Consider the following 14,293-nt stretch of genomic DNA (forward strand, 5'->3'; position numbering starts at 1 on the left):
AGAACATTTGAAAACACCCTGGGAGCCGTTGCAATACCAAAAGGAAGAGCCACAAACTGAAAATGCTTGTCTAGGAAAGCCAAACTCAAACGTGTGATGATCCTTATGAATGGGAATATGCAGATATGCATCCTTTAGATCTACTGTAGTCATGAATTGACCCTCTTGAACCAGAGGAAGAATTGACCAATAGTTTCAATTTTGAAAGGCGGAACTCTGAGAAACTTGTTTACACACTTGAGATCAAGATGGGTCTGAATATTCCCTTCTTTTTGGGAATGATAAACAGATTGGAATAAAAACCTAGTCCCTGCTCCTGAACTGGAACAATCACTCCCATGTCGGAAAGATCCTGAACACAACTTAAAGGGACAATGAACCCAAATTTTTTCTTTCATGATTCAGATAGAGCATGCAATTTTAAGCAATTTTCTAATTTACTCCTATTATCAATTTTTCTTTGTTCTCTTGGTATCTTTATCTGAAAAAAGGCATCTAAGCTTTTTTTTAGGTTCAGACTCTGGACAGCACTTTTTTATTGGTGGATGAATTTATCCTAAAACAAACAAAGTGACCAGCGCCAAAACGTTTATAATACTTCACACTCCAACTAGAATATAGGATTCTCTCAATAGGCCTATTTTTTTAGAATGGTTTAGAAGTTTTTGTTTGGATGAATTTATCCACCAATCAGCAAGGACAACCCAGGTTGTTCACCAAAAATGGGCCGGCATCTAAACTTACATTCTTGCATTTCAAATAAAGATTCCAAGAGAATGAAGAAAATTTGATAATAGGAGTAAATTAGAAAGTTGCTTAAAATATCATGCTCTATCTGAATCACAAAAGAAAAAATTTGGGTTTAGTGATCCTTTAAGAATGCCTCTCTTTATCTGGTCTAAATTCTTGAACTCCAGCCTCTATCCCTGGGACACAATATCTTCCTGTTGAATAGAATTAGCCAACACATCAAACCAATATGCAGCCGCACTGGTAATTGTAGCCCCATAAAACTGCCACTATGTAAAAATCTGCACAAACAGATTCACAATCCCAAAAATTAACCACATAAGTGCCAATTTCTTCTGAACACCCTCAGAAAAATAAAAAACAGCACTTACCTCCATAATAATCTGCCTGGCAGCAAGGCAGCTCACTAGGTTTGAAAGGTTTCCTTCCTAACATGGACCTGTGGATACAGAAAGAAAAAGACTAAGTAAACCTACATAGTCTTTTTACCAAAAGGGCAGCTCACAACCTGGGAGGCACAGAAGGGATTATACCCCCAGTTCCCAAAAGTTTAAAAGACACCACTGCTCTACTGAAGAGACTGAAGTGGATTAGAGCTAAACCCCAGAAAAAAATAAACTCTTGATTGAAGAATCAGACACCTAACTTTACCCCTTCCTTGTAACTGATACAAGCAAAGAGAATGACTGGGGGTTGTGGGTAAGGGGAGTGGTATTTAACAGCTTTGCTGTGGTGCTCTTTGCCTCCTCCTGCTGGTCAGGAGTGATATTCCCAATAGTAATTATGGATGATCCGTGGACTCACAGTGTCATTAGGAAAAAAAAAGGGATGTAAGCCACGGACGTTATATTGTCCGACTGAAATCTGATAAACTAGGTTGAAGCCAACTGAGGCCAGGCCAGAAGAGCATTGAAGATTGCCCTTAGCTCTAAGACATATATTTTTAAACAATAACAATTCTGGAGTAGACTGCCCCTTTAAGATTTCAGCACCTTAAAAAAACAAACAAAAAACCCCCGCACTTTTCAAGCATTTAATTACTCTTCCCACCATTTCAATCATTAATACTTTCATATCTTTGACATTAATATCAACTCATTTGTATTTTTTTCATTTAAAAAAAAAGGAAAATGTTAACAAGCTTTAAATACTTTTTTGTGAGCATTATTTTAAGTACAATTGCAATTGATTGTTACGCAGAGGACAAAAGTCCACAAAAGTAATTAAAAATAAAAAGCATTTGCCTCCTTGAAGGGCCTCATTTGTGAATAATAAATCAGTCTCAAGAGGTCCCAACACTTTATAGCTTATTTGTATCTTGATCTCATATCTGTAGCTGCATCAAAATACTGGATTTAAAATATTAAATAAATAAATATACATCTTAAAGGGATATGAAACCCAAACATTTTCTTTTGTGATTCAGACAGCATACACATTTAATAAAAGTTTTAAATTTACTCCTATTATCACATTTTCTTTGTTCCCATGGTATTCTATGTTGAAGAGATACCAGTTCTTGCAAAGGGACAACATATAGTTCTCCAGGCACCTGCATGCTCTTGAGCTTTTTTCAAAAAAGGATACCAAGAGAACAAAGACAATGTTATAATAAAAGTAAATTAGAAAGTTGTTTAAAATGACAGTCTATCTATCTAAAACTATTGGTGTTTCATGTCCCTTTAAACATAGCAGGATCATTTGCCACAGTTTAAACAGATTTATAAAATACAATTTCAAAGATTAAAATATTTTCCAAAAATCACCAATCATCCAGCAATTTGTTACAAAAAAAAAAAAAAAAAAAAAAGAAGAGTGGGGAAAAAAACCATAGCAAACAAAATAAAAAAACAAAACTAATGTGACATTTGGAATGTGCGGAAATTATGTCCACAGAGACTTCAGGACTGGCATGGACTACCCAAGAGCAATTCAGTGCATTTTCCTTTTCCGGCAGCCCAAGCGCCTGCGTCTTTGCTTGTACAAATGTCGGAAGTTGATCACAAGACCTTTAAAAAAAAAAAAAAAAAAAAAAAAAAAAAGGAGGAACAATTGATATTAAAAGGAGTTTTAAACAGTAAATATATGCTAGACATAATCGTATTCAAAGATAAGCCATATAATAATACGAAGATGTATTTCTTTTTACAATTATATTAGTTATGTAAATATTGGAAAAATAAGTGTAAAGGTTTAGTTTCTATAAACGTATCCATGTTTGAAATAGTTTTCTATTTATTTCGGTGTGTGCAAACAAGGCTGTGTGGAAATCCTTTTAGATAATACTTTGTTTCACACAGTATTGTATGGACAGTCTCTTTCTTTCATGTAATTGACAAGAGTCCATGAGCTAGTGACGTATGGGATATACAATCCTACCAGGAGGGGCAAAGTTTCCCAAGCCTCAAAATGCCTATAAATACACCCCTCACCACACCCCCAATTCAGTTTTACAAACTTTGCCTCCTATGGAGGTGGTGAAGTAAGTTTGTGCTAAGATTTCTACGTTGACATGCGGTTCTTTGAAGCCTGATTGCTCTCAGAGTACAGCCAATGTCAGAGGGACGTCAAGAGAGTTTCACCTATTGAAAGCAATGATTTTCCTAACAGGGGTCTATTTCATAGGTTCTCTGTTATCGGTCGTAGAGATTCATCTCCTACCTCCCTTTTCAGATCGACAATATACTCTCATATACCATTACCTCTACTGATAACTATTTCAGTACTGGTTTGGCTATCTGCTATATGTGGATTGGTGTATTTTTGGTAAGTATGTTTTTTATTACTTAAGACACCCCAGCTATGGTCTGGCACTTTATGCATTTATATAAAGTTCTAAATATATGTATTGTCAGTCAGGTTCATGTATTTCCTTGTGCAGACTGTCAGTTTCATATTTGGGAAATAAAACATATTAATAATTTTTTTTCTTACCTAGGGTTTAGTCTTTTTTTCAAAATGACTACTTTTTTTCTAACAAATTGCGGGCAGCATTAGGCCCGCGGGAGCGCCAAATGCTAGACTTTATTGCGTCATTCTTGGCGCGAGAATTTTTTTTGGCGCGAAAAGTACTTCCGTTGATGCAAGTTTGTCATTTCCGGAATTTTAGTTGACGCGGAAGCCTTACACAAGGTTGCGTCAGTGACGCAAGTGTGTCATTTCCGGATATTGTTGGCACCAAAAATTTTTTCACTACGTTGTGCGTCAAACTTGCCGCCAAATTTTTCATTAGTTTTATACTCCATTGCTGTTTGCCTCTTTCTATGTCAGAGGGCTATGCTGTTTGCATTTTTTCCCATCCCATCCCATCATATAAGGAAATTGATAATTTTGCTTTATATGTTTTTTTCTTTTACATTTTGCAAGATGTCTCAACCTGATCCTGCCTCAGAAGTATCTGTTGGAACTTTGCTGCCTGACATCGGTTCTACCAAAGCTAAGTGCATTTGTTGTAAGATTGTGGAAATTATATCTCCGAATGTCATTTGTAATAGTTGTCATGATAAACTTTTACATGCAGAGAATGTATCCATCAGTAATAGTACATTGCCAGTTGCAGTTCCTTCAACTTCTAATGTACATGATATACCTATGAATTTGAAAGAATTTGTTACTGATTCTATTCAGAAGGCTTTGTCTGCATTTCCGCCTTCTAATAAATGTAAAAAGGTCTTTTAAAAAACAAATAAAGTTGATGAAATTTCAAATGACCGACAACATAATTTATCCTCCTCTGATGAGGATCTATCTGATTCAGAAGATCCCTCCTTAGATATTGACACTGACAAATCTACTTATTTGTTTAAAATAGAGTATATTCGTTCTTTGTTAAAAGAAGTGTTAATTACTTTGGATATTGAGGAAGCTAGTCCTCTTGACATTAAGACTAGTAAACGTTTAAATGCTGTTTTTAAACCTCCTGTGGTTACTCCAGAGGTTTTTCCTATTCCTGATGCTGTTTCTGATATGATTTCTAAGGAATGGAATAAGCCAGGTACTCCTTTTATTCCTTCTTCAAGGTTTAAAAAATTGTATCCTTTACCAGCAATTTCTATAGAGTTTTGGGAAAAGATCCCCAAAGTTGATGGGGCTATTTCTACTCTTGCTAAACGTACCACTATTCCTATGGAAGATAGTACTTCTTTTAAAGATCCTTTAGATAGGAAACTTGAATCCTATCTAAGGAAAGCCTATTTATATTCAGGTCATCTTCTCAGTCCTGCAATTTCTTTGGCTGATGTTGCGGCTGCATCAACTTTTTGGTTGGAGAATTTAGCACAACAAGAATTGGATTCTGACATATCTAGCATTGTTCGCTTACTGCAACATGCTAATCATTTTATTTGTGATGCCATTTTTGATATTATCAAAATTGATGTTAGATCCATGTCTAAAGCTATTTTAGCTAGAAGAGCTTTGTGGCTTGAATCTCGGAATGCTGATATGACATCTAAGTCTAGATTATTATCTCTTTCTTTCCAAGGTAATAATTTATTTGGTTCTCAGTTGGATTCTATTATTTCAACTGTTACTGGAGGAAAGGGGTTTTTTATGCCTCAGGATAAAAAACCTAAGGGTAAATCTAAGGCTTCTAACCGTTTTCGTTCCTTTCGTCAAAATAAGGAACAAAAATCTAATCCTTCCCCCAAGGAATCTGTTTCCAATTGGAAGCCTTCCTCAAATTGGAATAAATCCAAGCCTTTTAAAAAACCAAAGTCAGCCCCTAAGTCCGCATGAAGGTGCGGCCCTCATTCCAGCTCTGCTGGTAGGGGGCAGATTAAGGTTTTTCAAGGATTTTTGGATAAATTCTGTCCAAAATCAATGGATTCAGAGCATTGTCTCTCAAGGGTATCGAATAGGATTCAGAGTAAGACCTCCTGTGAGAAGATTTTTTTCTCTCGCGTATCCCAGCAAATCCAGTAAAAGCTCAGGCTTTCCTAAAGTGTGTTTCAGACCTGGAGTCTTCAGGGGTAATCATGCCGGTTCCTTTTCAAGAACAAGGTCTGGGGTTTAATTCAAATCTATTCATTGTCCCAAAGAAGGAAAATTCATTCAGACCAGTTCTGGATCTGAAAATTTTGAATCGTTATGTACGAGTACCAACTTTCAAGATGGTGACTATAAGGACTATTTCTGCCTTTTGTTCAGCAAGGACATTATATGTCTACAATAGACTTGCAGGATGCATACCCTTCATATTCTGATTCATCCAGAACATTATCAGTTCCTGAGATTCTCTTTTCTAGACAAGCATTACCAATTTGTTGCTCTTCCATTTGGCTTAGCAACAGCTCCAAGAATCTTTTCAAAAGGTTCTCGGTGCCCTACTCTCTGTAATCAGAGAACAGGGTATTGCGGTGTTTCCTTATTTGGACAATATCTTGGTACTAGCTCAGTCTTTACGTTCTGCAGAATCTCACACAAATCAACTAGTGTTGTTTCTTCAAAAACATGGTTGGAGGATCAATTTACCAAAAAGTTTCTCGATTCCTCAGACAAGGGTTGCAGCCTGTCGGCACCTTCAGTCTCAGTCATTCCCTTCAGTGGCTATGTGCATGGAAGTTTTAGGCCTCATGACTGCAGCATCGGACGCGATTCCTTTTGCTCATTATCACATGAGACCTCTCCAGCTTTGTATGCTGAATCAATGGTGCAGGGATTATACAAAGATATCACAGTTAATATCCTTAAATACCAATGTTCGACACTCTCCGACGTGGTGGTTAAATCACCAGCGTTTAGTTAAAGGTGCTTCCTTTGTTCGGCCAACCTGGACTGTGATCACTACAGACGCAAGTCTTTCAGGTTGAGGAACTGTTTGGGAATCTCTGACAGCACAAGGGGTTTGGAAATCTCAAGAGACGAGATTACCAATCAATATTTTAGAACTCCGTGCAATTCTCAGAGCTCTTCAGTTTTGGCCTCTGTTGGAGAACCGTTCATTTGCTTTCAGACAGACAATATCACAACTGTGGCATATGTCAATCATCAGGGTGGGACTCGCAGTCCCCAAGCAATGAAAGAAGTATCTCGGATACTTGCTTGGGCGGAATCCAGCTCCTGTCTAATCTCTGCGGTGCATATCCCAGGTGTAGACAATTGTGAGGCGGATTATCTCAGCCATCAGACTTTACATCCAGGGGAGTGTTCTCTCCATCCAGATGTGTTTTCTCAGATTGTTCAGATGTGGGGTCTTCCAGAGATAGATCTCATGGCCTCTCATCTAAACGAGAAACTTCTCAGATACTTGTCCAGGTATGTTCAGGCGGAAGCAGTGGATGCGCTGACACTTCCTTGGTGTTATCATCCTGCTTACATTTTCCCGCCTCTAGTTCTTCTTCCAAAATCATCATGGAACAATCGTTTGTGTTGCTGGTGGCTCCAGCATGGCCACACAGGTTTTGGTATGCAGATCTTGTTCGGATGTCCAGTTGCCAACCTTGGCCACTTCCGTTAAGGCCGGACCTACTGTCTCAAGGTCCGTTTTTCCATCAGGATCTCAAATTATTAAATTTGAAGGTATGGAAATTGAACGCTTAGTACTAAGTCATAGAGGTTTCTCTGACTCAGTGATTAATACTATGTTACAAGCTCGTAAATCTGTCTCTAGTAAGATTTATTATCGAGTTTTGAAGACCTACATTTCATGGTGTTCTTTTCATAAATTCTCTTGGTATTCTTTTAGAATTCCTAGAATTTTACAGTTTCTTCAGGATGGTTTGGATAAGGGTTTGTCTGCAAGTTCCTTGAAGGGACAAATCTCTGCTCTTTCAGTTTTATTTTACAGAAAGATTGCTAAACTTCCTGATATTCACTGTTTTGTACAGGCTTTAGTTTGTATTAAGCCTGTCATTAAATACATTTCTCCTCCTTGGAGTCTTTGGTTTTGAAGGCGTTACAGGCTCCTCCGTTTGAGCCTATGCATTCTGTGGACATTAAACTACTTTCTTGGAAAGTGTTGTTCCTTTTGGCCATCTCTTCTGCTAGAAGAGTTTCTGAGCTATCTGCTCTTTCTTGTGAATCTCCTTTTCTGATTATTCATCAGGATAAGGCGGTTTTGCAGACTTCATTTACATTTTTACCTAAAGTTGTGAATTCTATCAAAATTAGTAGAGAAATTGTTGTCCCTTCCTTGTGTCCTAATCCTAAGAATTCTTTGGAAAGATCCTTACATTCTTTGGATGTGGTGAGAGCTTTGAAATATGTTGAAGCTACTAAATATTTCAGGAAGACTTCTAGTCTATTTGTTATATTTTCTGGTCCTAGGAAAGGTCAGAAGGCTTCTGCTATTTCCTTGGCTTCTTGGTTAAAGCTTTTGATTCATCAAGCTTATTTGGAGTCGGGTCAGGCCCCGCCTCAGAGAATTACAGCTCATTCTACTAGATCAGTCTCCACTTCGTGGGCTTTTAAGAATGAAGCTTCAGTTGATCAGACTTGCAAAGCAGCAACTTGGTCCTCTTTGCATAAATTTACTAAATTCTACCATTTTGATGTATTTGCTTCTTCAGAAGCAGTCTTTGGTAGAAAAGTTCTTCAAGCAGCTGTTTCAGTTTGATTCTTCTGCTGATGTTTTAAGTTTTTCTTTTCATTATGAGAATAACTTATTTTGGGTTGTGGATTATTTTTCCAGCGGAAAATGGCTGTTATTTATTTTTATCCCTCCCTCTCTAGTGACTCGAGTGGAGTTCCACATCTTGGGTATTGATATCCCATACGCCACTAGCTCATGGACTCTTGCCAATTAGATGAAAGAAAACATAATTTATGTAAGAATTTACCTGATAAATTCATTTGTTTCATATTGGCAAGAGTCCATGAGGCCCACCCTTTTTATGGTGGTTATGATTTTTTGTATAAAGCGCAATTATTTCCAAATTCCTTTGTTGATGCTTTTTACTCCATTCACCCCACTTCTTGGCTATTTGTTAAACTGAATTGTGGGTGTGGTGAGGGGTGTATTTATAGGCATTTTGAGGTTTGGGAAACTTTGCCCCTCCTGGTAGGATTGTATATCCCATACGTCACTAGCTCATGGACTCTTGCCAATATGAAAGAAAACAGAATGTATGCTTACCTGATAAATTACTTTCTCTTGCGGTGTATCCAGTCCACGGATTCATCCTTTACTTGTGGGATATTCTCATTCCCTACAGGAAGTGGCAAAGAGAGCATGCAGCAAAGCTGTCCATATAGCTCCCCCCTTAGCTCACCCCCCAGTCATTCGACCAAAGGTTAGGAAGAAAAAGGAGAAACCATAGGGTGCAGTGGTGACTGTAGTTTAAACAAAAAAATTTTTACCTGACGTAAATGCCAGGGCGGGCCGTGGACTGGATACACCGCAAGAGAAAGTCATTTATCAGGTAAGCATAAATTCTGTTTTCTCTTGCAAGGTGTATCCAGTCCACGGATTCATCCTTTACTTGTGGGATACCAATACCAAAGCTTTAGGACACGGATGAAGGGAGGGAACAAGACAGGTACCTTAAACGGAAGGCACCACTGCTTGTAAAACCTTTCTCCCAAAAATAGCCTCCGAAGAAGCAAAAGTATCAAATTTGTAAAATTTGGCAAAAGTATGCAGTGAAGACCAAGTCGCTGCCTTACAAATCTGTTCAACAGAAGCATTTTTGAAAGCCCATGTAGAAGCCACTGCTCTGGTAGAATGAGCAGTAATACGTTCAGGAGGCTGCTGGCCAGCAGTCTCATAGGCCAAACGGATTATGCTTTTCAGCCAAAAAGAAAGAGGTAGCAGTCGCTTTCTGACCTCTCCTCTTACCAGAATAGATAACAAACAAGGAAGGTGTTTGTCTGAAATCCTTAGTTGCCTGTAAATAGAACTTTAAAGCACTAACAACATCAAGATTGTGCAGTAGACGTTCCTTCTTTGAAGATGGATTAGGACACAGAGAAGGAACAACTATTTCCTGGTTAATATTCTTGTTAGAAACAACTTTAGGAAGAAAACCAGGCTTGGTATGCAAAACTACCTTATCTGCGTGGAACACCAGGTAAGGTGAATCACACTGTAAGGCAGATAATTTTGAAACCCTTCAAGCAGAAGAGATAGCTACTAAAAACAAAACTTTCCAAGATAACAACTTAATATCTATGGAATGTAAAGGTTCAAACGGAACCCCTTGAAGAACTGAAAGAACTAGATTTAGACTCCATGGCGGAGCCACAGGTTTATAGACAGGCTTGATTCTGACTAAAGCCTGAGCAAACGCTTGAACGTCTGGTACCTCTGCCAGACGCTTGTGTAAAAGAATAGACAGAGCAGATATTTGTCCTTTTAAGGAACTAGCTGACAATCCTTTCTCCAATCCTTCTTGGAGAAAAGACAATATCCTGGGAATCCTAATCTTACTCCATGAGTAACCCTTGGATTCACACCAACAAATATATTTCCGCCATATCTTATGGTAGATTTTCCTGGTGACAGGCTTTCTAGCCTGAATCAGAGTATCTATAACTGAGTCAGAGAAACCACGCTTTGATAGAATTAAGCGTTCAATCTCCAAGCAGTCAGACGTAGAGAAACTAGATTTGGATGCTTGAACGGACCCTGTATTAGAAGATCCTGCCTCATTGCAGTGTCCATGGTGGGACAGATGACATGTCCACTAGGTCTGCATACCAAGTCCTGCGTGGCCACGCAGGCGCTATCAGAATCACCGAAGCCTTCTCCTGCTGGATTCTGGCAACCAGACGAGGGAGGAGAGGAAACGGTGGAAAAACATAAGCCAGATTGAAGGACCAAGGCGCTGCTAGAGCATCTATCAATACCGCCTTGGGGTCCCGGGACCTGGACCCGTAGAGAGAAAGTTTGGCGTTCTGACGGGACGCCATCAAATCCAACTCTGGAGTGCCCCATAGCTGAGTCAGCTGGGCAAATACCTCCGGGTGGAGTTCCCACTCCCCCGGGTGAAAAGTCTGATGACTTAGAAAATCCGCCTCCCAGTTGTCTACTCCTGGGATGTGAATTGCTGAGAGATGGCAGGAGTGATCCTCCGCCCACCCGATTATTTTGGTTACCTCCGTCATTGCTAGGGAACTCTTTGTTCCCCCCTGATGATTGACGTAAGCTACAGTCGTGATGTTGTCCGACTGAAATCTGATAAATTTGGCCGCAGCTAGTTGAGGCCATGCCTGAAGAGCGTTGAATATCGCCCTCAGTTCCAGAATGTTTATCGGGAGAAGAGTTTCTTCCCGAGACCATAAGCCCTGAGCTTTCTGGGAGTCCCAGACCGCTCCCCAGCCTAACAGGCTGGCATCGGTTGTTACAATGATCCACTCTGGTCTGCGGAAACATATTCCCTGAGACAGGTGGTCCTGAGACAACCACCAGAGAAGAGAATCTCTGGTCTCCTGGTTCAGCTGAATTTGAGGAGACAAATCTGCATAATCCCCATTCCACTGTTTGAGCATGCATAGCTGCAGTGGTCTGAGATGGATCCGAGCAAAAGGGACTATGTCCATTGCCGCCATCATTAGTCCGATTGTCTCCATGCACTGAGCTACAGATGGCCGAGGAATGGAATGAAGAGCTCGGCAAGTATTTAACAGCTTTAACTTTCAGACCTCCGTCAGAAATATTTTCATTTCTACCGAGTCTATCAGGGTTCCTAGGAATGAAACTCTTGTAAGAGGGGAGAGAGAACTCTTTTCTTCGTTCACTTTCCACCCGTGAGACCTTAGAAAGGCCAATACGATCTCCGTGTGAGACTTGTTTTTTTGGAAAGTCGACGCATGAATTAAGATGTCGTCTAAGTAAGGCGCCACTGCTATGCCCCGTGGTCTTAGCACCGCCAGGAGGGACCCTAGCACCTTTGTGAAAATTCTGGGAGCAGTGGCCAACCCGAAAGGAAGAGCCACAAACTGATAATGCTTGTCCAGAAAGGCGAACCTGAGAAACTGGTGATGATCTTTGTGGATAGGAATATGTAGGTACGCATCCTTTAGATCCACAGTAGTCATATATTGACCCTCCTGGATCATTGGTAAGATTGTCCGAATGGTCTCCATCTTGAACGATGGAACTCTGAGGAATTTGTTTAGAATTTTGAGATCCAGGATTGGTCTGAAAGTTCCTTCTTTTTTGGGAACCACAAACAGGTTTGAGTAAAACCCCAGCCCTTGTTCTGCAATTGGAACTGGGTGGATCACTCGCATTGTAAGTAGATCTTCTACACAGCGTAAAAACGCCTTTTTCTTTGTCTGGTCAGTAGACAGACGAGAAATGTGGAACCTTCCCCTTGGAGGAGAGTCCTTGAATTCTAGAAGATATCCCTGGGTAACAATCTCTAATGCCGAGGGATCGTGAACATCTCTTGCCCAGGCCTGAGCGAAGAGAGAGAGTCTGCCCCCTACTAGATCCGGTCCCGGATCGGGGGCTACCCCTTCATGCTATCTTGGTAGCAGCTGCAGGCTTTTTGGCCTGTTTACCCTTGTTCCAGCCCTGGTAAGGCTTCCAGGTTGCCTTGGGCAGTGAAGCGTTACCCTCTTGCTTTGCCGCTGTAGAGGCTGAAGCGGGACCGCCCCTGAAGTTACGAAAGGAACGAAAGTTAGCTTTGTTTCTAGCCTTAAAGGGCTTGTCCTGGGGGAGAGCATAGCCCTTTTCCCCTGTGATATCTGAAATAATCTCTCAATTCTGGGCCGAAAAGGGTCTTTCCCTTGAAAGGGATATTTAATAATTTGGATTTTGACGACACATCGGCCGACCATGACTTGAGCCAAAGTGCTCTGCGCGCCATATTGGCGAAACCTGAATTTTTTGCCGCTAACTTCGCTAACTGGAAAGCAGCATCTGTGATAAAAGAATTAGCCAGCTTTAGAGCCTTAATTCTATCCATAATCTCGTCATATGAGGTCTCCGTCTGGAGCGATTCCTCCAGCGCCTCAAACCAGAAAGCCGCTGCAGTAGTTACTGGAATAATGCAGGCAATAGGTTGGAGAAGGAAACCTTGTTGAACAAAAATTTTCTTAAGTAAACCTAACTTTTTATCCATAGGATCTTTAAAAGCACAACTGTCTTCAATTGGTATAGTTGTGCGCTTAGCAAGTGAAGAAACAGCCCCCTCTACCTTAAGGACCGTCTGCCACGAGTCCAGCCTGGGGTCAGTTATGGGGAACATTTTCTTAAAAATAGGGGGGGGGGGGGAACAAAAGGGACACCTGGTCTATCCCACTCCCTAGTAACAATATCCGCAACCCTTTTGGGGATCGGAAACGCATCAGTGTACACAGGGACCTCTAAGTACTTGTCCATTTTACACAATTTCTCTGGGACCACCATAGGGTCACAATCTTCAAGAGTGGCTAATACCTCCCTGAGTAATACGCAGAGGTGTTCCAGTTTAAATTTAAACGCTAATGAATCTGACTCTGCCTGACGAGCAATCTTTCCTGAGTCGGAAATTTCTCCCTCAGACATCAAATCCTTCACCCCCACATCGGAGTGTTGTGAGGGTACATCAGATAAGGCTACCAAAGCTTCAGACTGCTCATCATCTGTTCTTAAAACAGAGCTGTCACGCTTTGTAGGGAAAACTGGCAGTTTGGATAGAAAGGCCGCAAGGGAATTATCCATGACTGTCGCTAGTTGTTGCAAAGTAATAGGGGCAGACGCACTAGAGGTACTAGGCATCGCTTGAGCGGGCGTAACTGGTTGTGACACATGGGGAGAGGTAGACGGACTATCCTCATTCTCCTCAGTCAGAGAATCATCTAGGGCCACACTTTTAAGTGCAACAATATGATCTTTAAAGTGTATAGACGTATTAGTGCAATTGGGACACATTCTGAGAGGGGGTTCCACCATGGCTTCTAAACACATTGAACAAGGATTTTCCTTAGTGTCAGACATGTTTAACAGACTAGTAGTATACACAAGCAAGCTTGGAAAACACGTTAATCAAATAAAAAACACAATTTGAAAAAACGTTACTGTGCCTTTAAGAAATAAAAAGAGCACACAATTTTACAAAACAGTGAAAAATGCACCATTCTTTTTGGAATTTTTACAGTATGTACCTAAGGCTTTAATATGATTGCACCACAAGTTTCAGAACGATTAACCCCTTAATGCCCAAACCGGAGCAGCCTAAAGCCAACAACCGGTTAAGAACTACAGCACCTTGCCACAGCTTACAGCTGTGGCCCTACCTGCCCTTAGGGATCAGATTTGGGGGAATAAAGCTTCTTTTGGGCCCTCAAACAGCAGCTGGACCCTCCATGTGAAGCAGCATGAACAGACTTTCAATTCTCAATGCGAATCTGAGGCGCAAAATTAGGCCCCTCCCACTCCACAGTTATGAGGCCTACAAAAATCACTTCTAAGTGACTAAATTTATGCCATGTGGATAATACCCCAGTAAAAACACCAAAGTGCTTAAGAAAAGTGTCACCAACGAATATTTCTTGAATAAATAATCGATTGCCCTGTATTAGTGTCAACCAGCCTATTTAGCCCTGTTATGTAAGCATGCAATTCTATACTAAGTCTCAGAGCATAGCTTACCCTCCCCACATGGGGATCCTGTCA

The 14,293-nt window shown here is 40.5% G+C and overlaps 1 protein-coding gene across 1 annotated transcript in view; it reads right to left on the bottom strand.

The window, feature by feature from the left end:
* Nucleotides 1-1,599: 1,599 nt before the first annotated feature.
* Nucleotides 1,600-14,293, bottom strand: part of HACD3 (3-hydroxyacyl-CoA dehydratase 3) — a 134,270-nt gene continuing 121,576 nt past the window's right edge. Inside the window, exon 10 of the mRNA XM_053719579.1 lies at nucleotides 1,600-2,759. Within this exon, the coding sequence (XP_053575554.1) occupies nucleotides 2,683-2,759 (77 nt within the window). The 3' untranslated portion in view covers nucleotides 1,600-2,682. The remainder of the gene's footprint in view (nucleotides 2,760-14,293) is intronic.

The sequence above is a fragment of the Bombina bombina genome, chromosome 6, assembly GCF_027579735.1.
Source record: "Bombina bombina isolate aBomBom1 chromosome 6, aBomBom1.pri, whole genome shotgun sequence".
Lineage (NCBI taxonomy): Eukaryota > Metazoa > Chordata > Amphibia > Anura > Bombinatoridae > Bombina > Bombina bombina.